This window comes from Macaca fascicularis, chromosome X (genome assembly GCF_037993035.2).
Source record: "Macaca fascicularis isolate 582-1 chromosome X, T2T-MFA8v1.1".
Taxonomy (NCBI): Eukaryota; Metazoa; Chordata; class Mammalia; order Primates; family Cercopithecidae; genus Macaca; species Macaca fascicularis.
Window position 1 is genome coordinate 109,106,284 of NC_088395.1, and position 23,303 is coordinate 109,129,586.

A 23,303-nucleotide genomic window follows, 5' to 3' on the forward strand; every position below is an offset into this window, starting at 1 on the left:
AAAGCCCAGCTGTCCCACCTAGCATTCAACATCAGTCTCACTGCACATGGGGTGACACAATTGGAAGAGACTCAAAGCCCCATTTCATTCTCTCTCCCTAGATCCACCTCCAGTGGCTGCTCTGCTGGTGGTGCAGTTGCTGCTGACAACCACCCTCAACGGGTCTGCACCCATCCAGGAAATATCTGTCTTCCTCAAGCTTGGTTGTGCCTGTTCTACACACTATCTGTATTATTGAATTATTGACTGAGACTGTGTTTGGGAAGGAGGCTGAGTGACTACTGGACTGGATATTGACTGTAACTCTTGTTTCCAAGCTTATATCCTCAATCACCTAAAGATCAGAGTGTGAAGAAACAAACCTGTGACAGATCTGTGGTTGAAGTTTAGACTGGGGGAGGAGTATATTACTGGACTTTCTTTGTAACTTGTACCATGACTGGGGCAGAGATTGAGTCTGGTGCCCAGGTCAAGCCTGAAAAGAAGCCTGGGGAAGAGGTTGTAGGTGGGGCTGAGATAGAAAATGATGTCCCTCTGGTTGTCAGACCCAAGGTTAGGACCCAGGCCCAGATAATGCCTGGGGCAAGGCCCAAGGATAAGTCCAAGGTTATACCTGGAGCAAGCACCAAAGTCGAGACAAGTGCAGTGGGTGGGGCACGTCCTAAGAGTAAGGCCAAGGCAATACCTGTTTCACGATTTAAGGAAGAAGCCCAGATGTGGGCTCAGCCCAGGTTTGGTCCTGAAAGATTGTCTAAGACAGAGAGAAACTCCCAGACCAATATCATAGCCTCTCCACTTGTCAGTACTGATTCTGTGTTGGTTGCTAAAACAAAGTACCTGTCTGAGGATAGAGAACTGGTTAATACAGACACTGAGAGCTTTCCTGGAAGGAAGGCCCATTACCAAGCAGGATTCCAACCTTTCTTTAGGTCAAAGGAGGAGACCAATATGGGGTCCTGGTGCTGTCCTAGGCCTACCTCCAAACAAGAAGTCTCTCCTAATTCTGATTTCAAATGGGTAGACAAATCTTCTGTGAGTTCCTTGTTCTGGAGTGGAGATGAGGTCACTGCAAAATTTCATCCTGGGAATAGGGTAAAAGACAGTGCCAGATCCAGGCACATGGCCAATCAAGAGGCTAATACCATGTCTAGGTCCCAAACTAACCAGGAGCTCTATATTTCATCTAGTTCTGGTTCTGAGGATGAGTCTGTAAAGACACCCTGGTTCTGGGCCAGAGATAAAACCAACACCTGGTCTGGGCCCAGGGAAGATCCCAATAGCAGGTCCAGGTTTAGGGCTAAGAAAGAAGTCTATGTTGAATCCAGTTCTGGGTCTGAGCATGAAGACCATTTGGAATCTTGGTTTGGGGCTGGAGAGGAGGCCAAATTCAGGTGCAAAATGAGAGCCGGGAAGGAGACCAATAACAGGGCCAGGCATAGGGCCAAACGAGAAGCTTGCATTGATTTCATGCCTGGGTCTATAGATGTAATTAAAAGAGAGTCCTGTTTCTGGCCTGAAGAAAATGCTAATACCTTTTCAAGGCCCATGATCAAGAAAGAGGCTAGGGCCAGAGCAATGGCAAAGGAAGAGGCTAAAACGAAGGCCCGAGCCAGGGCCAAGCAAGAAGCCAGGTCAGAGGAGGAAGCCCTCATTGGGACCTGGTTCTGGGCTACAGATGAGTCCAGCATGGCAGATGAAGCCAGCATCGAGTCCAGTCTACAAGTAGAGGATGAGTCCATAATTGGGAGTTGGTTCTGGACTGAAGAAGAGGCCAGTATGGGGACTGGGGCTAGCAGTAAATCCAGACCGAGGACTGATGGAGAGCCTATTGGTGATTCCTTATTTGGGACTGGGGAAAAGACCAGTATGAAAACTGGGGCTGAGGCCACCTCTGAATGTATACTAGCAGCTGATGATGAACAGGTCATTATTGGTTCCTGGTTCTGGGCTGGTGAAGGGGTCAACCAAGAGGCTGAGGAAGAGACCATTTTTGGGTCTTGGTTCTGGGTCACTGATGCAGCCAGTGTGGAATCTGGTTTTGGGGTCAGCTGTGAGTCCAGGTCAAGGTCTGAGGAAGAAGAGGTCATTGGTCCCTGGTTTTGGTCTGGAGAACAAGTTGATATAGAGGCTGGGATTGGAGAAGAGGCCAGGCCAGGAGCTGAAGAAGAGACAATATTCGGGTCCTGGTTTTGGGCTGAAAACCACACCTATATGGATTGTAGGGCTGAAGCTAGCTGTGGCACCATGCAAGGGGCTGAGGAGGAGGGGCCCATTATTGGGTCCTGGTTTTGGACCAGAGTAGAAGGTTGTGTGGAGGGTGATGTCAACAGCAAGTCTAGCCTGGAAGACAAGGAAGAGGCCATGATACCATGTTTTGGGGCCAAAGAAAAGGTCAGTATGAAGCATGGGACTGATGTCAGATGCAGATTTATGGCAGGGGCTGAGGAGACCAATAATAGGTCTTGCTTCTGGGCAGAAAAAGAACCCTGTATGTATCCTACCTGTGGAGGAATTTGGAAGACTAGGCCAGAGGAGGAAGAGGACATTGTCAATTCATGGTTCTGGTCCAGAAAATACACAAAGCCAGAGGCCATTATAGGGTCCTGGTTATGGGCTACAGAAGAGAGTAATATAGATGGAACTGGAGAAGAGGCCAAGTTATTGACTGAAGAGGAGACCATGATCAATTCCTGGTTCTGGAAAGATGAAGCCATTTCAGAGGCTACTGACAGAGAAGAGTCCAGGCCAGAAGCTGAGGAGGGGGACATTATTGGTTCTTGGTTCTGGGCTGGAGAAGAGGACAGACTAGAGCCAGCTGCTGAGGTTAGAGAAGAGGACAGGCTAGTAGCTGAGAAAGAAGGTATTGTTGGTTCCTGGTTTGGGGCCAGAGAAGAGACCATTAGAAGAGAGGCTGGGTCTTGCAGCAAATCCAGTCCTAAAGCTGAAGAGGAAGAAGTCATTATTGGGTCCTGGTTCTGGGAAGAAGAGGCCAGTCTGGAGGCAGTGGCAGGAGTCGGCTTTGAGTCAAAGCCAGGGACTGAGAAGGAAGAAATCACTGTTGGGTCCTGGTTCTGGCCTGAAGAAGAAACCAGTATAGAGGCTGGATCTCAGGCAGTAGAGGAGATGGAGTCAGAGACTGAAGAGGAAACCATTTTTGGGTCCTGGTTCTGGGCTGGAAAAGAAGTCAGTGAAGAAGCAGGACCATGCTGTGTATCCAAGTCAGAGGATGATGAAGAGATGATTATTGAGTCCTGGTTCTGGTCTGGAGACAAAGCCACTAAGGAAACTGGAACTGTGGCCACCTGTGAATCTAAGCCAGAAAATGAGGAAGGGGCCATTGTTGGGTCTTGGTTTGAGGCTGAAGATGAGGTGGATAACAGGACTGACAATGGAAGCAACTGTGAGTCCAGGACATTAGCTGATGAAGATGAGGCCATAGTGGGGTCCTGGTTCTGGGCAGGAGATGAGGCCCATTTTGGATCAAATCCTAGCCCCGTGTTCAGGGCCATTTGCAGGTCTACGTGTTCGGTTGAACAGGAGCCTGATCCTTCACGCAGGCCTCAGAGTTGGGAGGAGGTTACTGTTCAGTTCAAGCCTGGTCCATGGGGTAGGGTCGGCTTCCCATCTATAAGCCCCTTTAGATTTCCAAAAGAGGCAGCATCTTTATTCTGTGAAATGTTTGGGGGCAAACCCAGGAACGTGGTACTTAGCCCAGAAGGGGAAGATCAGGAATCTTTGCTTCAGCCTGATCAGCCTGATCCTGAGTTCCCATTTCAGTATGATCCTTCCTACCGGTCAGTCCAGGAAATTCGAGAGCATCTTAGGGCCAAAGAGAGTGCAGAGCCTGAGAGTTGGTCCTGTAGCTGCATACAGTGTGAGCTGAAAATTGGTTCTGAAGAGTTTGAAGAACTTCTTTTATTAATGGAAAAAATTCGGGATCCTTTTATTCATGAAATATCTAAAATTGCAATGGGTATAAGAAGTGCTTCTCAATTTACCCGAGATTTCATTCGAGATTCAGGTGTTGTCTCACTTATTGAAACCTTGCTTAATTATCCATCCTCCCGAGTTAGAACAAGGTTTTTGGAAAATATGATTCGCATGGCCCCACCTTATCCGAATCTAAACATGATTCAGACATACATATGTAAAGTGTGTGAGGAAACCCTTGCTTATAGCTTGGATTCCCCAGAACAGCTGTCTGGAATAAGGATGATTAGACATCTTACTATTACTACTGACTATCACACACTGGTTGCCAATTATATGTCTGGGTTTCTCTCCTTATTAGCTACAGGCAATACCAAAACAAGGTTTCATATTTTGAAAATGCTACTGAATTTGTCTGAAAATCTTTTAATGACAAAAGAACTACTCAGTGCTGAAGCAGTGTCAGAATTTATGGGTCTTTTTAACAGGGAAGAGACAAATGACAATATTCAAATTGTTCTTGCAATATTTGAGAATATTGGTAACAATATCAAAAAAGAAACAGTGTTCACTGATGATGATTTCAATCTTGAGCCGCTTATTTCTGCATTCCACAAAGTTGAGAAATTTGCTAAGGAACTGCAAGGCAAAACAGACAATCAAAATGACCCTGAAGGGGACCAAGAAAATTAGTAATGTTTAATTACTGACCTCAGATTGTCCTTATGTTCCTGAGTTATGATCTTTGAGTAATGCTTTGGCTTTAACAGTTGGTTCTGTGTTGCAACATATATCTTTAGTGCTGACACTAACTTTGTCCAACTCTGTCTGTAAGCTGGAGCATTTTTCTGATGCCAACTGAATATTAGAGCTGAAAACACATTTTGTTGATATTTGTCTTGTCCAGATTGTGATGTTCGGTATTTGAGCTTATAGTGAACTGAGCCATCATAAATAAGCCACCCTTCTGATTGTCGTTCTACTGTATGTGTGTGTGTGTGTGTGTGTATGTATATATATATTTGAGTGTTGTTTGTGTTTCAATAAAGTTATATGTTAAAGTTGGCAGAAATCACCCTTCTTCTCGAACTTAAATACCGACCCAATGATAACACATGAATACACATAGAGATAATTAATATATGAATAATATGTTCCTTTCAAAAGTTTTTTCTCAGATTTCAACACAAAAATTACCAGGGACTGCTATGTAGGGCATACTTCAGAGAAAAAGTAGCTACTTCGGTTGGACTCTGAAGTTTGGGAAAGAGGTTGGTGGTGTAAAAAAAAAAAAAGCATGGAGTTGGGAAAAATTTTCCTATGGGAGTGAGGTATCCTGTTTGCCTAGAGTGAGTGAGAGGAATATATTAAACAACGTAAAGGATGACATAAGTTTTAAAGAGCTGAGAATTTGCATTTTACAGCTCAGAGCACAGCTGCTGCTTCCATACTACCTAAAGGGCAAAATAGTAAGACAGGAAAGCATAGGGATTTGATTGAGTCAGGAAGACGATTTAATCATGATGGTACCATGGTAAGTGCTAAGGCAACATCATACAGCCAGTAAACATGATTATGTATAGGGTTTTAAATTAGCAAAAGCCCTGACACTTTTGATATTTCATATAATAGAGAACACTGGTGTCATACATGGAAAGTATGATCCCATTTGAAAAATAAATGTGAACTGACCAAACTCATGTGAAGTGAATATTATTTAATAATAGAATTCTACAATGATATAAAATGTATCAAAGGAATGAAGAAGTAAGAGAGACTACAATTTCAGAAGAACTGGCTTGTCAAAAAATAAAAATTATTTAAAGGACCAAATTGTAAAATTACCAAAGTTCCTGAGTTCATCCCACATATATTTTTACATTTAAAAAGGTTGGAACATGTATCTTCAGACAGTAGCAAGAGACAGGAATAAAGTCGGTTTGGGGAGAGAGTCTAGGATAACAGGAAATATGCAAAGTTTTATTTTCTCAGGAAAAAAAACCCCAAAAAACTAGATACAGTGACCTTTTTACATTTGGTTTGCCTCAGGATGCAAAGTGCTTTTTACCACCTGATCTCATTTCTTATTACTGTTTCTGGTTCATTATAAATGATATAAATTAAATTTCAATATGATGTTAGTTTGCTAAGGTTTACAAAAGTAGGGCAAAGTGGCAGTTTTGCCTCCCTTCACAAATCAAAAGTTTTAACAGGGATCATCCTGGTGTGCAAATTGGAGTTTGAATGTTTGCTTTGCTTACTAGCGTTTTTCAAGACAGATCTTGCGTGTGTTTTAGTATGTCGCTCGAGTCGTATACAAAATATTACAAATCACTTCATCTCCCAAATCTTCATCGAATGTTCCTCGCTAGTCCTCCAGAGCAAAGCCCGGCCTTCCTTCCAGCTGTCTGGGCCAGGAGCTTCAGGGTCTTCTAGCAAGCACCCCGGAGGCTGTCTTCTGACTGTCATCCAGGGCTGTGGCGAACTAGCTGACTACGCAGTCACGTGGAGGGGTGGGGCGGCGGGCGGCGGGCGGGGGGTCGGGGGGGGGGGCTGACGGTGGGTCATGTGACCAGGCTCTGGGTTGGGCTGGCCTAGAAGAGTGTTTTCTTACACCCGGAAAGTACAGGAAAGGCGGACGACACTTGTGCTCCGCAGAGCGGAAGGCTGGGGGGAACGGCGGGATGTTAAGGTAGGTAGGTGTCTCGCCATGCTTCATCGGCCTGAAAACTAATTTCTCAGGCGACCAGAATTACAGTATTTTTTGGTAGAGGAAACTATCCCTCGGCCAACCGCGAGCGTCTTAGACAGTCTGTCTTTTGTCCAGGAGCTCAAGAAACAGAGACTCTACCTGCCCAAGGCGTTCGTGAAGAGAAGCAGCTGTTGCTATTGGAGGAGGTGGGTGCAAGGACGGCACATGCCATCCCTGAGAGGCGGTGACTGAGACTAGATGCGGGTGCAGGTAATGCCTCGGATCTGCCGGCTACCTCCTGCCTTTTGAACATCCCAGGGCTCCCAGCCCAGCGCCCGGTGTTTCTATGTGCGGGTGGGGGAGGTGGGCATACGGATGGAGTTGGCTTCAGGGGAGCCCAGAGAGGGGAAATGGTGAAGTGACAATTCGTGAACACCTGTGGTACTGGATCAGGAAAGGTAAGGGTGGGGATGGGAACCATCGGCTTTGCTACTGCCGTCTTCCTCCCACCAAGTAGGCACTCTGCTCTCTGTCTGTCTGTCTGTCTGTCTGTCTGCTTACTGGCAGTATTCAGGCAGTGGGGATGGCTAATACCAGCTTAAAACTGGCAGAGGGTGGAGGAGGGCAGGAGAAGGGAACACATACATCTGCCTTTTACTGCAAGGCTCCAGCTGACTGGGGATGCAAGAGAGGAATGAACCTCAATCCTGGCAGTTCTAGGAAAAGGAGGAGAAGACATAGACTCGAGGAGAGGAAACCTAGATGCTGTGGGCCCTTCACCTAGGATTTCTCATTAGGATACTCCAAGCTTCTCGACCCCCAACGGGATTCCTGGATCTCAGCCCCATGCAGCAGAATCTCATTCCCATTGAGGGACACAAAGTGGGTTGCTGCTCCATGTGACACTCTCTCTCCCTGCTGTGTTGGGCCTCAGAGGAGGGTCTTTCTGGGGAGCACCTACAGAAACTGCTTCATGGATAGTCTCCTAAGTTCCCCTCTGCATACCCTTTGCCCTCTTGTGTTGTGATCTCTGCTCATTCCTTAGGATGTGTTTCTTTGGTCCCATCACAGGTAGCAACCCCATGGTAAGTCCTTGTCCTCTTTCACATTGAGTATCCTCCTTTCCCCCTGCCCCATGCATCCACTGGGTACCAAGTGAAAGAAAGTGGTTCCTCTACCCACAATACTTCTGGCACAGAATATGTGGATTTTTCACACCAAGCAATTCTCCTATTCTTTGAGGACACCAGTTAGGTATCCTACAGTTTAATTCAATTCTGACACTACCCAGAGTTAGTGCAGACTTCTCTGGTTAAGGGCTCATTCCCATAAGACTGCCCTCCCCCACTTCAGACAGCAATCACAAGTAATGGATCTCCACGTTACCCACACTTCTGTCTGACTTAGCTCCCAGTTGGGAGTTCCCACAACCCCCTCCTCAGGTTCAATAATTTGCTATTGGGGCCCACTGAACTCAGGGACACACTACTTCCTATTATTGGTTCATTATAAAGAATATAAATTAAAAGTCAGATGAAGAGGTACATTATGGCAAGGTCCAGAAGGGTCCCAAATGCAGAAGCTGCCATCCATGTGGATTTGGTGTACACCACCTTCCCAGAATATGAATGAGTTCACCAACCTGGAAAATCTCAGACAGTTAGGGTTTTTGTAGAGGTTTCATTACATAGATATGATTGATGAAATCATTGACCATTGGTGATTAGCTCAATCTTCAGCCCCTATCCTCTCCTTGGAGGTCAAGGGGTGAGGCTGAAAGTTCCAACCCTCTAATCATGTCTTAGGTGGGGAGGGGGAACATGGACATCCGCCTTTTGCTCCAAGGCTGTAGGTGGCTGGGAATCCAAGGGAGGAATGAACCTCAATTTTCAGCTCTAGGGAAGAAAGGAGGAAACAGAGACTCAAGAGGAGGTAACCTAAATGCTTTCGGTTCTTCATGTAGGAATTTTCGTTGGGATACTCTATGTTTCTGAACCTCCAAGTCAACTTCTGGATCTCAACCTCAGGTAGCAGCATCCTCAAACCCCAGGTCAATTTCTGGATCTCAACCTCAGGCAGCAGCATCCTGAGGATCTGCCCTGGATATGAGGTCCTGAAAGGAGCCAGTCTCAAACTGTGCTCTCAACAGTTCCCTTTCTTTTTTTTTTTTTTTTTTTGAGACGGAGTCTTGCTCTGTCCCCCAGGCTGGAGCGCAGTGGCCGGATCTCAGCTCACTGCAAGCTCCGCCTCCCGGGTTCAGGCCATTCTCCTCCCTCAGCCTCCCGAGTAGCTGGGACTACAGGCGCCCGCCGCCTCACCCGGCTAGTTTTTTGTATTTTTTAGTAGAGACGGGGTTTCACCGTTTTAGCCAGGATGGTCTCGATCTCCTGACCTCGTGATCCGCCCGTCTCGGCCTCCCAAAGTGCTAGGATTACAGGCTTGAGCCACCACGCCCGGCCAACAGTTCCCTTTCATCTAATGACAAGGGTTGCTGCTCCATCTGATGCCCTCTCCTCCTAAAGTCAGGGAAAGGGTCTTTCTGAGAACCACCTACAGAGACTGTCTTACAGATTCCCCTCTGTAGACCCTTTGCTCTCTTCCTTGTTTCAGTTTTATGGCCAATGCTTTAGACTTGGTAATTTGCACCTATTCTTGGTGACACCTCCTAGTTGGTGTTGAACCCTTTTGGTCATAGCTCAGATCTATGAGATAACCACATGATACCAAAATCTTTTAGGACAATATATTAGAAAAAATAAATTATATTAGTCCTATTAACCTCTATATTTTTTGCATTTTACAGATTTGAAGCCAAGTCATAAATGTCTTCCACATTATTTTTTACAGCTGCATTGTGCTTTATCGTGTCACTACCATAATTTATTTACTCACTTTCCTATGAGTGGACATTTGTTTCTAATATTAAGCTGTTACAAATAATACTAGAAGGAATAACCTTGTGAAAATATACAGTATTTGTGTATGTTTGGATGTGTATCTTCACAGATTCCTAGGTCTGGTGCTGGTAGGTCAAATAGTAAGTGCATGTGTGTAGTTTCATTAGGTATTCTCAAATTTCCCTCCAAAGGGGTACTGTAAGTATTTACTGCCACCAGCAATATATGTGAGTAACTGGTTTACCGCAGCCATGTTAATCAGTTTCTTATTATTCTTTTGACATTTGTAGAGTATCTGATGACTTAACCTCTCTCATTCCTGATGTTACCAATTGTGTCTACTCCTCTCTCTTTTTAAAAATTTTTCTGCCTAGAGGGTTATCAATTTTATTGACCATCTCAATGAACTAGCATTTAGTCTTATGATTTTCTTTATTGTTTCACCGTTTTCTATTTCCTTTGTTTCTCTCTTTATATTTATTATTTCTTTTGTTTACTTGGTGTTTAAGCCACTCTACTTTTTCTGGTCACTTAAAGTAGAAACTGAGGCCATTGATTTGAGACCTTTCTTCTCTTCTAATATAGGCATTTTAGTACTGTAAATTCCCCTCTAATACTACTTTAGCTATATCTCACAATTTTGATGTGTTGCGTTTTCATTTTTCTTCAGTTTGAAATTACTTACTGATTTCTCTTTGAGTTTGTTCTTTGATCCAAGAGTTGTTATTTAGATGTATGCTGTGTAGTTCTCAAGTATTTGGGGATTTTCCAGTTATTGATTTCTAATTTAATTACATTGTAACCAGAGAATATACTTCTTGTAACTTGAATCCTTTTAATTTATTGAGACTTCATTTATGGTCCAGAATATGGTCTATCTTGATAAATATTCTATGTGTAATTGAAGAGAATGTGTATTCTTCTGTTATTGTGTGAATTGTTCTATAAATGTCAGTAAGGCCCGGTTGGTTCAGAATTATTTTATTTTATTTTATTTTTTAAGTTCCAGGGTTCATGTGCAGGATGTGCAGGTTTGTTACATAGGTAAATGTGTGCCATGGTGGTTTGCTGCATCTATCAACCCATCACCTAGCCATTAAGCCTGGCATGCATTAACTCATTTTTCTAATGGTCTGCCTGCTTGCTGCCCTCCCCCAAAAGGCCCCAGTGTGTGTTGTTCCCCCCTCTGTGTCCATGTGTTCTCATTGTTCAGCTCCTACTTATAAGTGAGAACATGCAGTGTTGGGTTTTATCTCTCTGCATTAGTTTCCTGAGGATAATGGCTTCCTGCTTCATCCATGTCCCTGCAAAGGACATGATCTCATTCCTTTTTTATGGCTGCATAGTATTCCATGGTGTACATGTACCAAATTTTCTTTACCCAGTCCATCACTGATGGGCATTTGGGTTGATTCCACATCTTTGCTATTGTGAATATTGCTGCAGTGAACATATGTGTGCATGCATCTTTATAATAGAATGATTTATATTCCTTTGGGTATACACCTAATAATGGGATCGTTGGGTCAAATGGTATTTCTGATTCTAGGTCTTTGGGGAATCGCCACCCTGTCTTCCACAATGCTTGAATGAATTTACATTCCCAACAACAATGTAAAAGCATTCCTATTCTTCTGCAGTCTCACCAGGATCTGTTGTTTCTTGACTTGTTAATAATAGTCAATCTGACTGGTGTAAGATGGTATCTCATTGTGATTTTGATTTGCATTTCTCTAATGATCAGTGATGTTGAGCTTTTTTTTCATATGTTTTTTGGCCACATTTGTGTCTTCTTTTGAAAATTGTCTGTTCATTTCCTTTGCCCACTTTTTAATGGGGTTGTTTAGTTTTTTCTTGTAAATTTTAGTTTCTTATCGATTCTGGATATTAGACCTTTGTCAGATGGATGGACTGCAAAAATTTCCTCCCATTCTGTAGGTTGTCTGTTCATTCTGATGATAGTTTATTTTGCTGTGCAGAAGCTCTTTAGTTTTATTAGATCCCATTTGTCAACTTTTGCTTTTGTTGCAGTTGCTTTTGACATTTTTGTCATGAAATCTTTGCCCGTCCCTATGTCCTGAATGGTATTGCCCAGATTTTCTTCTTCTAGGGTTTTTATAGTTTTGGGTTTTACATTTAAGTATTTAATCCATTTTGAGTTAATTTTTGTATATGGTGTAAGGAAGGGGTCCATTTTCAATTTTTGGCATATGGCTAGCCAGTTCTGCCAGCACCATTTGTTAAATGGGGAATCCTTTCCCCATTGCTTGTTTTTGTCAGGTTTGTCAAAGATCAGATGGTTGTAGATGTGCAGTTTTATTTCTGAGTTCTGTATTCTGTTCTATTGGTCTATGTGCCTGTTTTTGTGCCAGTATCATGCTGTTTTGGTTACTGTAGCCTTATAGTATAGTTTGAAGTCAGGTAGCATGATGCCTCTGGCTTTGTTCTTTTTACTTAGGACTTTCCCAGCTATACAAGCTCTTTTTCAGTTCCATATGAATTTTAAAATTGTTTCTTCTAATTCTGTGAAGAATGTCAATGGTAGTTTAATGGGAATAGCACTGAATCTATAAATTGCTTTGGGCAGTATGGCCATTTTCACAATATTGATTCTTCCTATCCTTGAGCATAGAATGTTTTTCCATCTACTCATTTCCTCTCTGATTTCCTTGAGCAGTAGTTTGTAGTTCTCCTCAAAGAGGTCCTTCACTTCCCTTGTTAGCTGTATTCCTAAGTATTTTCTTCTCTTTGTGGCAATTGAAAATGGGAATTCATTCATGATTTGGCTCTCTGCTTGTTTGTTGTTGGTATATATGAATGCTTGTGATTTCTGCACATTGATTTTTTATCCTGAGACTTTCTGAAGGTGCTTATCAGCTTAAGAAGATTTTGGGCTGTATTGATGGGGTTTTCTAGGTATAGGATCATGTTATCTGCATACAAGGACAATTCGACTTCCTCTCTTCCTATTTGAATACGCTTTATTACTTTCTCTTGCCTGATTGCCCTGGCCAGAACTTCTAATACTATGTGGAATGGAAGTGGTGAGTGAGGGTATTCTTGTCTTGTTCTGGTTTTCAAGAGAAATGCTTCCAGCTTTTGTCCATTCAGTATGATATTGGCTGTGTGTTTGTCATAAATGGCTCTTATTATTTTGAGGTGTGTTCCTTCAATACCTAGTTTGTTGAGAGTTTTTAACATGAAGGGGTGTTGAATTTTATCGAAGGCCTTTTCTGCATCTATTGAGATAATCATGTGCTTTTTTTCCCTTTAGTTCTGTTTATGTGATGAATTACATTTATTGATTTGTGTATGGATTCGGTTTGCTAGTATTTTATTGAGGATTTTTGCATCTATGTTCATCAGGAATATTGGCCTAAAGTTTTCTTTTCTTGTTGCATCTCTGCCAGGTTTTGGTATCAGGATGATGCTGGCCTCATAACATGAATTAGGGAGGAGTCCCTCCTTTTCAATTGTTTGGAATAGTTTCGGAAGAAATAGTACCAGCTCCCCTTTGTACCTCTGGTAGAATTCAGCTATAAATCCATCTGGTCCTGAAATTTTTTTGGTTGGTAGGCTGTTTATTACTACCTCAATTTCAGAAATTGTTATTGGTCTGCTCAGGGATTCAACCTCTTGCTGGTTCAGTCTTGGGAGGGTATATATCTCCAGGAATTTATCCATTTCTTCTAGATTTTCTGGTTTATTTGCATAGAGGTGTTTATAGTATTCTCTGGTGGGTTTTTTTTGTTTTTTGTTTTTTGTTTGTATTTCTGTGGGGTCAGTGGTGGTATCCCCCTTATCATTTCTGATTGTGTTTATTTGAATCTTTTCTCTTTTCTTTATTAGTCTAGCTAGTGGTCTATTTTATTGACTTTTAAATATATATATATTAAAAACCAACTCCTGGATTCATTGATTTTTTTTTTTTTTTTTTTTGAGACAGAATCTCGCTCTGTTGCCCAGGCTGGAGTGCCCTGGTGAGCTCTCGGCTCACTGCAAGCTCCGCCTCCTGGGTTCATGCCATCCTCCTGCCTCAGCCTCCCGAGTAACTGGGACTACAGGTGCCCACCACCACGCCCGGCTAATTTTTTGTATTTTTTTAGTAGACACGGAGTTTCACCGAGTTAGCCAGGATGATCTCGATCTCCTGACCTCGTGATCCACCTGCCTCGGCCTCCCAAAGTGCTGGGATTACAGGTGTGAGCCACTGCGCCCAGATTCATTGAATTTTTGAAGGGATTTTCATGTCTCTATCTCCTTCAGTTTTGCTCTCATCTTGGTTATTTCCTGTCTTCTGCTAGCTCTGAGGTTTGTTGACTCTTGATTCTCTAGCCTTTTTGTTGTGATGTTAGGGTGTCGATTTGAAATCTTTCTAGCTTTTCGATGTGGGCATTCAGTGTTATACATTTTCCTCTTAACACTGCATCTCAGATTCTGGTACATTGTCCCTTTGTTCTCATTAGTTTCAAAGAACTTCTTGATTTCTGCCTTAATTTCATTATTTACCCAGGAGTCTTTCAGGAGCAGGTTGTTCAGTTTCCATGTAGTTGTGTGGTTTTGAGTGGGTTTCAATTCACTCAACTCTTAATCTTGAGTGCTCTGAGAGACTGTTATGATTTCAGTTGTTTTGCATTTGCTGAGAAGTGTACTTCCAATCATGTGATGAATTTTAGAGTAAGTGCCGTGTGCTGCTAAAAAAATGTATTTTCTGTTGTTTTTGGGTGGAGAGTTCTGTAGATACCTATCAGGTCCACTTGGTCCAGAACTAAGTCTAAGTCCTGAATATCTTTGTTAATTTTCTGTCTCAATGATCTGTCTTATACTGACAGCAGGGTATTACAGTCTTCCACTGTTATTTCGTGGGGGTCTAAGTCTCTTTGCGGGTCTTTAAGAACTTGTTTTATGAATCTGGGTGCTCCTGTATTGGGTTCATATATATTTAGGATAGCTAGCTCTTCTTGTTGAATTGAACCATTTACTATTATGTAATACCCTTCTTTGTCATTGTTGACCTTTGTTGGTTTAAAGTCTATTTTGTCAGAAACTAGGGTTCCCACCCCTGCTTTTTACTGCTTTCCATTTGTTTGGTATAATTTCCTCCATCCCATTATTTCGAGCCTGTGTGTCTTTGCACATGAGATGTTTCTCTTGAATACAGCATACTGATGCATCTTCTCTTTTTATCCAGCTTGCCGTTCTGTGTCTTTTAATTGGGGCGTTTACCCCATTTACATTTAAGGGTAATATTGTTATGTATGAATTTGATCCTGTTATGATGCTGGTTGATTAATTTTGCAGACGTGTTACTGTAGTTGCTTCATAGTGTCGTTGGTACTTCAGTGTGTTTCTGTAGTGGCTGGTAATGGTTTTTCCTTTCCAAGTTTAGTGATTCCTTCAGGAGCTCTTTCAAGGCAGGCCTGGTGGTGACAAAATCCCTCAGCATTTGCTTGTCTGAAAAGGATTTTATTTTCCTTCGCTTATGTAGCTTAATTTGACTGGATATAAAATTCTGGGTTGGAAAATTTTTTTCTTCAAGAATGTTGACTATTGGCCCCCAATGTCTTCTGGCTTGTAGGTTTTCCACTGATATCTGCTGTTAGTCTGATGAGCTTCCCTTTGTAGGTAGCCTGGTCTTTCTCTCTGGCTGCCCTTAACATTTTTCTTTCATTTTGACCTTGAAGAATCTGATGACTATGTGTCTTGGGGTTGATCTTCTTGTGGAGTATCTTATTGGGGTTCTCTGGATTTTCTGAATTTGAATGTTGGCCTGTCTTGCTAGTTTGGGGAAGTTCTCCTGAATGTTATCCTGAAGTGTGTTTTCCAACTTGATTCTATTCTCTCTGTCTCTTTCAGGTACTCCAATCAGTTATAGGTTTGGTCTTTTTACATAATCCCATAGTTCTCGGAGGTTTTGTTTGTTCCTTTTCCTACTGTTTTCTCTAATCTTGTCTGTCTGTCTCATTTCAGCAAGATAGTCTTCAAGCTCTGATATTCTTTCTTCCACTTGATCAGTTTGGCGTTTGATGCTTGTGTGTTGCTTGAAGTTCTCATGCTGTGTTTCTCAACTTCATTAGGTCATTTATGTTTCTCTCTAAACTGATTATTCTAGTTAACAGCTCCTGTAATCTTTTATCATTGTTCTTAGCTTCTTTGAATTGGGTTAGAACATAATCCTTTAGCTCAATGAAGTTTGTTATTACCCACATTCTGAAGCCTACTTCTGTCAGTTCATCCATCTCAGCTTCAGCCCAGTTCTGTGCACTTGCTAGAGAGGTGTTGCAATCATTTGGAGGAGAAGAGGCATTCTACCTTTTGGAATTTTCAGCATTTTGCATTGGTTTTTCCTCATCTTCATGGATTTATCTACCTTTGCTCTTTGAAGCTGTTGACCTTTGTGTGGGGTTTTTGTGGGGTCTTTTTTTGTTGATGTTTTTGTTGTTGTTGCCTTCTGTTTGTTTGTTTTTCTTCCAGCAATCAGGTCCCTCTTCTGCAGGTCTACTGCAGTTTGCTGAGGGTCCACTCCAGACCTTGTTCGCCTGGGTATCACCAGTGGAGCATGCAGAACAGCAGAGATTGCTGCCTGCCCCTTCCTCTGGAAGTTTTGTCCCAGAGGGATACCGACCTGATGCCAGCCAGAACTCTCCTGTATGAGGTGTCTGGCTACCCCTGTTGGGAGGTCTCACCCAGTCAGGAGGCATGGGATCAGGGGGAAGCAGTCTGGCTGCCCCTTAGTGGAGCTGGCGTGCTGTGCTTGGGGAATCCCCCTTGTCCACATCACCTGGACTCTTCAGAGCCAGCAGGCAGGAAAGATTAAGTCTGCTGAACCTGAGACCATGGCCACCCCTCTCTGAAGGTGCTCTTTCCCAGGGAGATGAGAGTCCTGTCTGTAAGACCTTGGTTAGAGTTGCAGGAATTCCTGTAGGTAGGCCTTGCCGAATGAGGAGGGATGGATACAGGTGCCACTTAAAGAAGCAGTCTGGCCAAGATCTTCCATAGCTGCTGTGCTGTGTTGTGGGGAATATCACCCAGTCCAAACCACCCAGCTTCTCTAGCACTGGCAGTGGAAAACTGCCAACTAGAGCCACAGTAATGGTGGTTGCCCATCCCCCCGGGAACTCAGTCATCTTTCACAGACTCCAGGCTGTTGTGCTGTCCAGCGGGGATTCCAAGCCAGTGGGTCTTAGCTTGTGGGATTCTGTGTTTGTGGGACCTACTGAGCAAGACTACTTGGCTCCCTGACTTCAGCCCCCTTTCCATGGGAGTGGATGGCTCTCCTGCCACCGTGGAGTTCTGGGAGCCACCAGAGTATGTAAAAACTCCTACAGCTCAGTGCCTGCCCCAACCGCTGCTGACTAGTGCAGCTGCCGTAGGTCTGCCCAGTTTTGTGCTTGGGACCCAAGGCCCTGGTGGTGTAAGCACACAAAGGAATCTTCTGATCTACAGATTGCAAAAATCCGTGGGAAAAGTGTAGAACCCTGGGCAGGTAGCACAGTCCCTCACCACCTCCCTTGGCTGAGGGAAGGAGCTCCCAGGTGAACTGTCGCCCCACCGTGCATTTCTTTGTTCTCCATAGGTGATGCCATCCACCTAGTCAGTCCCAATGACCCAGAGAAAATCTGTGTACCTCAGATGGAAATGCAGAAATCACCTGCCTTTTGTGTTTGTCTCAGTGGGAGCTGCCGACCAGAGCTGTTTATACTTGGCCATCTTGGGCCCTTCTCCAGTTAATAATTTTATGTCTTCTATTGTACATCTTTACTTATATTGTCTCTATTTTTTGTTATTGAAACAGTGTTGCTGAAATCTTTGACTGTAAGTATGCATATTCCTATTTACAATTGTGGATATGCCTATCTCATTGGAGTTCTATCACAATATTTTTGTTATTATCATTGTTTGTTAATATACTGTGGGGTTCACCTTGACAATTTTTCGTTATTGTTTATGATTGAAATTGCCTTATAATTTTATTTTTATTCTTTAGTTTTCTCATTATGGTTTTGTTATGTTGAACTCAATAAATCAGTTTAGATAGCTTTTGTTCCTTTTCTAGTCTCAGGAACTGTTTGTATAAGATAGAGATTGTCTGTACCTTAAAGACACCTTAAAACTTATCTCTGAAACATTTGTACCCAATGCCTTTTAGGGTGGCACATACATCATATATTCTTTACAGATTAAAATAAGCTCTTCACACTCATTATCTGCACTGTAGCTTATTCACACAGTTTGTTGTACCTGGAGAAGCTACCTTTCTTACTTTGTCCCTTCCCTCCAGTTATCCTCAGCCCCCTATAATGTCTGTCCATCAAAAGCCTGTCCATCCTTCAAATATTTTCTAGAAGGCCATCCACCCCCTTCATGGTGACACTCCTGATCCCTCTCACCAACTCCGTGAACTTTTACCTTCTTTTGAGCCCACTTCCTAACCTAATGTGTTTATACCTTCACTCCAGTGGTTAACTTGTACTGTTTGATTGGACAGCCATTCAGATAATCTTCATATTCTGCCACTAACATTCCTGATCCTTCCTTCTCTGTGTATCTTTGTTTATCCCTGGCCCAAGTGTTGAATGCTGGTTCAGGTTAGTGGAAACACCTTGCTTCAGAATCAAGTAAATACTTCCTTTGAGATGGGACTGTACACTAGACAGTTTGTCTTAGAAAGAGATGGTAAGCTTAGAACATACTGTTTTTATGTGTTTATGACCTTAGTGGCATATATTTTTAATTTTTAAGTCATTTACTAATGGAATTAGATAATGTAGTATTGCACTGTTGTTTTGATGTTAGTAAAGAGGTTAAACATATTTTCAGATGTTTATTAGCTAGTTTTATTTTCTTTCTTATGAGTGGAGTATTTTTAGGTTTTCCCCATTTGCCTTTAGAGGTCCTTGGTTTAGAGGTTTTCAGAGGTTCAACAAATCCTTATAAATTTCTGTGCACATACAAACCTATGAACAGTCCAGGAATTTTGAAAGAAAAGTAATTTGGAGGTTGGGCAGGAATCTAAAATTTTTTTAGTTAACCTACGGTTATTAAAATAGTAGAACTGACTCAGGAAAAGATAAATGGGACACAGAGAGCCCATATATAGACTTTTATACTAAGACGACAGTTCAGATTCATGGAAAAAAGTGAAATATTCTGTCTGCTGTTGGTCCTCACAACCATCCACATGTTCTATGATTTGCTAGCAGGACACACAGGACTTGGTATATAGTTGTACTCACAGCTGTGATTTATTACAGTGAAAGGATACAAAACCAAACCAGCAAAGGGGGAAAAAGCATGGAGCAAAATCTAGAAGAAAATAGGCTCAAGCTTCCAAGAGTCCTCTTGCTGTGTATGGTCACACGGGATATGCTCAATTCCTCCAACAATTAATTGTGACAACATGTATGAAATGTTTTGTCTACCAAAGACAACATTAGAGACTCAATGCCCAAGATTTTTATTGGGGGCTTTTCATGTGTCTGCCCTTTGCCTAGCACAGACCGAAATTCCAGAATCCAAGAAGGAAAGAAAGTATTTTGCATGAACCACATTGTTTGCACAAAAAGTTTATGTACAGTGAGCCATTCTTATCAGCTCTAGGAATGATGGGAATTCTCCCTTAGTCCTAGTTCCCACACTCCAGGGCCATCCTGGCAAGCAGGAGTTTCTAAGGAGAGCAATCTCAGGCCTGTTATGTTAACTTTTTTTTTTTTTTTTTTTTTGCATGTTTAGTGAATGGTGTTGGAATAATTAGCTAGTCGTTTGGGAACACAAGTTAAATTCCAATACACATGAACAAATCCCAGGAAGATTAGATGCCTTAGTGAGTGTTTTAAATGGAGTGGAAGGAGAAATAAATACTTATTTACCTAGAATGAATTTTGGCTGGTAAATGGAAAATGGAAGAGTAAAATAGAAATGGATTTTTTTCTACATAATACCAGTATCGTTTATTCAATAATATGCCCCTACTCCAACAATTTCTCATGTCTCTTTTGATATTGATGATGTCATTTTCATATGTGTTTCTGAGGTAACTGCTCTCTGGTGTTAGAAACATAACAGTTCACTTACTGCAGTTTATAATAAGCATTGAGGCTTATGTGAGATGTTATATCCATAACTCACATACATGGTTAGGCTCTCTAGTTAATTTCATCTCCAATTAATTTTATTTTCATATTCCTTCAATAAGATTGATTAGTGGTGAAGGACACTAATATTCTTCTAAAATTCCCTTGAAATTTTCTTGGAGTTTCAAAACGGAAAAGGCTGTTGGTCAGGCCAACAGATGTGTCTCTCTGTTGCAAGGTCTACTGGATGTCGTCAAGAAGCCATCCATAATAACACTCAGTACCTTGATGGCATTAAAAGAAGTACACAATATCTGGCCATAGATCATACCAGTTCAGAAGCTCAATAACCTTATTAACAGAAAAATAAAATCCATCTGTGTGGGAAAAGCTCATGTTTAGGAAGTTTACAAGGTTTACAGGATTCAAAATATCAGTTTATTAAATTATAAGGAGAAACAGTAACAGCACAGGAACTAGAATACTAGCATTTAGTGGATTCACTCACTTTATACAGACCTAGAGAAAACTAAAATTAAAATCACAAGAGCAAGTAATTCATTTTTATTGAGAAGTTAATAAATTTTTAAATTTAATTTTAAGTTCCAGGATACATGTACATAACGTAAAGTTTTTTTATATAGGTAAATGTGTGCCATGGCGGTTTGCCACACCTGTCAACTCATCACCTAGGTATTAAGCCCGGCATGCAATAGCTCTTCTCCCTAATGCTCTTGCCTCCCCTGCCCTCCCCCGACAGGCCCCAGTGTATGTTGTTCCCCTCCCTCTGTCCATGTGTTCTCATTGTTCAGCTCCCACTTATAAGTGAGAACATGCAGTGTTGAGTTTTCTGTTCCTGCATTAGTTTGCTGAAGATAATGACTTCCAGCTCCATCCATGTCCCTGAAAGGACATGATCTCATTCCTTTTTATGGTTGCATAGTATTCCATGGTATATATGGTACCACGTTTTCTTTATCCAGTCTATCATTGATGGGCATTTGGGTTGATTCCACATCTTTGCTATTGTGAATAGTGCTGCAATGAACATACATGTACATGTATCTTTATAATAGAATGATTTATATTCCTTTGGGTATATACCCAGTAATGGGATTGCTGAGTCAAATGGTATTTCTGGTTCTAGGTCATTGAGGAATTGCCACACTGTCTTTCACAATGATTGAACTAATTTGCATTCCCACCAACAGTGTAAAAGTGTTCCTATTTCTCCACAGCCTCGTCAGCATCTGTTGTTTCTTGACTCTTTAATAATCACTATTCTGATTGGTATCAGATGTATCTTAATGTGGTTTTGATTTGCATTTCTGTAATGATCACGTGAGGTCAGGAGTTCAAAACCAGCCTGCCCAACATGGCAAAATTCTATTGCTACTAAAAATACAAAAAATGGCCTGGCATGGTGGCAGGTGCCTGTAGTCCTAGCTATTTGGGAGGCTGAGGGAAGATAATCGCTTGAACCTTGCAGGCAGAGGTTGCAGTAAGCCGAGACTGTGTCACTGCACTCCAGCCTGGGTGACAGAACAAGACTCCATCTCAAAAAAAAAAAAAAGAAAGACAAAAAAAAGAAAGAAGAGCCATTTATGACAAACTTATAGCCAATATCATACTGAATGGGCAAAAGCTGGGAGCATTTCCCTTGAAAACCAGCACAAGACAAGAATACACTTTCTCTCCCCTTCTATTTAACATAGTATTAGAAGTTCTGGTCAGGGTAATTGGTCAAGAGAAAGAAATAAAGGGTATTCAAATAGGAGGAGAGGAAGTCAAATTGTCTCTGTTTGCAGATGACATGATCCTATATCTAGAAAACCCCATCACCTCATCCCAAAATCTTCTTAAGCTGGGAAGCAACTTCAGCAAAGTCAGGATACAAAATCAATGTGCAAAAATCACAAGCATTCCTATACATCAACAACAGACAAGCAGAAAGCCAAATCATGAATGAGTTGCCATTCACAATGGCTACAAAGAGAATAAAATACCTAGGAATACAGCTAACAAGGGAAATGAAGGACCTCTTCAAGGAAAACTACAAACCACTGCTCAAAAAAGTCAGAGAGGACACAAATAAATAGAAAAACATCCCATGCTCATGGATAGGAAGAATTAATATCATGAAAATGGCCACACTGCCCAAAGCAATTTATAGATTCAATGCTATTCCTATTAAACTACCATTGATATTCTTCACAGAATTAGCAAAAACTACATTAGAATTCATATGGAACCAAAAAGAGCCAGTATAGCCAAGACAATCCTAAGCAAAAAGAAAAAAGGTGGAGTCATCACACTACTTCAAACTATACTACAAGGCTGCGGTAATCAAAACAGCATGGTACCGGTACAAACACAGACTCATAGATCAATGGAACAGAATAGAGATATCACAAATCAGACTGCACATCTACAACCATCTGATCTTCGACAAATCTGACAAAAGCAAGCAACAGGGAAAGGATTGCCTATTTAATAAATGGTGCTGTAAAAACTGTCTAGTCATATGCAGAAAACTGAAATTGGACCCCTTCCTTACATCATATACAAAAATTAACTTAAGATGGATTAAAGACTTAAAGGTAAAACCCCAAACCATAAAAACCCAGAAGAAAATCTGGGTAATACCACTCAAAACGTAGGGACAGGCAAAGATTTCATGACAAAAATGTCAAAAGTTATTGCAACAAAAGCAAAAATTGACAAATGGGATCTAATTAAACTAAAGAGTTTCTGCACAGCAGAAGAAACTATAATCAGAGTCAACAGACAACGTACAGGATGGGAGAAATTTTTTGAAATCTATTCATCTGACAAAAGTCTAATATCCAGAATCTGCAAGGAACTTAAACAAATTTAGCAAAAAACCCCAAACAACCCCATTAAAAAGTGGGCAAAGGACATGAACAGACACTTCTCAAAAGAAGACATTTATGCAGCCAACAAACATGAAAAACCTATATCTAGGTTTTCTGGATATACGATCATGTCATCTGCAAACAGAGACAATTTGACTTCCTCTCCTCCTATTTGAATACCCTTTACTTCTTTCTCTTGACCAATTACCCTGACCAGAACTTCTAATACTATGTTAAATGGAAGGGGAGAGAGAGTGTATTCTTGTCTTGTGCTGGTTTTCAGGGAAATGCTCCCAACTTTTGCCCATTCAGTATGATATTGGCTATGAGTTTGTCATAAATGGCTCTTCTTTCTTTTCCCCCCTTTTTTTTTTTTTTTTTTTTTTTTTTTTGAGATGGAGTCTTGTTTTATCACCCAGGCTGGAGTGCAGTGGCACAGTCTTGGCTCTCTGCAACCTCTGCCTGCAAGGTTCAAGCGATTCTCTTCCCTCAGCCTCCCAAGTAGCTGGGACTACAGGCACCTGCCACCATGCCAGGCCAATTTTTGTATTTTTAGTAGTGATGGAATTTTGCCATGTTGGCCAGGCTGGTTTCGAACTCCTGACCTCCGGTGATCCACCTGCCTCAGCCTTCCAAAGTGCTGGGATTACAGTTGTGAGCAACCACGCCCGGCCGTAAGTGGCTCTTATTATTTTGAGGTATATTCCTTCAATATCTAGTCTGTTGAGAGTTTTTAACTCGAAGGGATGTTGAATTTTATCGGAGGCCTTTTCTGCATCTATTGAGATAATCTTGTGGTTTTTGTCATTGGTTCTGTTTATGTGATAAAATACGT

At 41.8% G+C, this 23,303-nt stretch overlaps 2 protein-coding genes across 16 annotated transcripts in view; both read left to right on the forward strand.

Moving 5' to 3' along the window:
• Nucleotides 1-5,002, forward strand: part of GPRASP1 (G protein-coupled receptor associated sorting protein 1) — a 64,799-nt gene extending 59,797 nt beyond the window's left edge. For all 10 annotated transcript variants that reach the window (XM_045384166.2, XM_045384177.2, XM_045384174.2 and 7 more), the window contains one exon: nt 102-5,002. In XM_045384166.2, coding sequence (XP_045240101.2) covers nt 436-4,623 — 4,188 coding nt within the window. In that variant the 5' untranslated portion in view covers nt 102-435 and the 3' untranslated portion in view covers nt 4,624-5,002. The remainder of the gene's footprint in view (nt 1-101) is intronic.
• The window catches only part of GPRASP2 (G protein-coupled receptor associated sorting protein 2), a 118,814-nt gene that overhangs the window by 59,797 nt on the left and 35,714 nt on the right, over nt 1-23,303 (forward strand). For 2 of the 6 annotated variants that reach the window (XM_065537953.2, XM_045384190.3), the window contains exons 1-2: nt 6,543-6,626; nt 6,758-6,828. The gene's annotated coding sequence lies outside the window, so the exon portion shown is untranslated. Of the gene's footprint in view, nt 1-6,542; nt 6,627-6,757; nt 6,829-23,303 lie in introns of those variants that run through there. The other 4 variants (XM_065537952.2, XM_045384189.3, XM_065537949.2 and 1 more) reach the window with 2 other exon arrangements.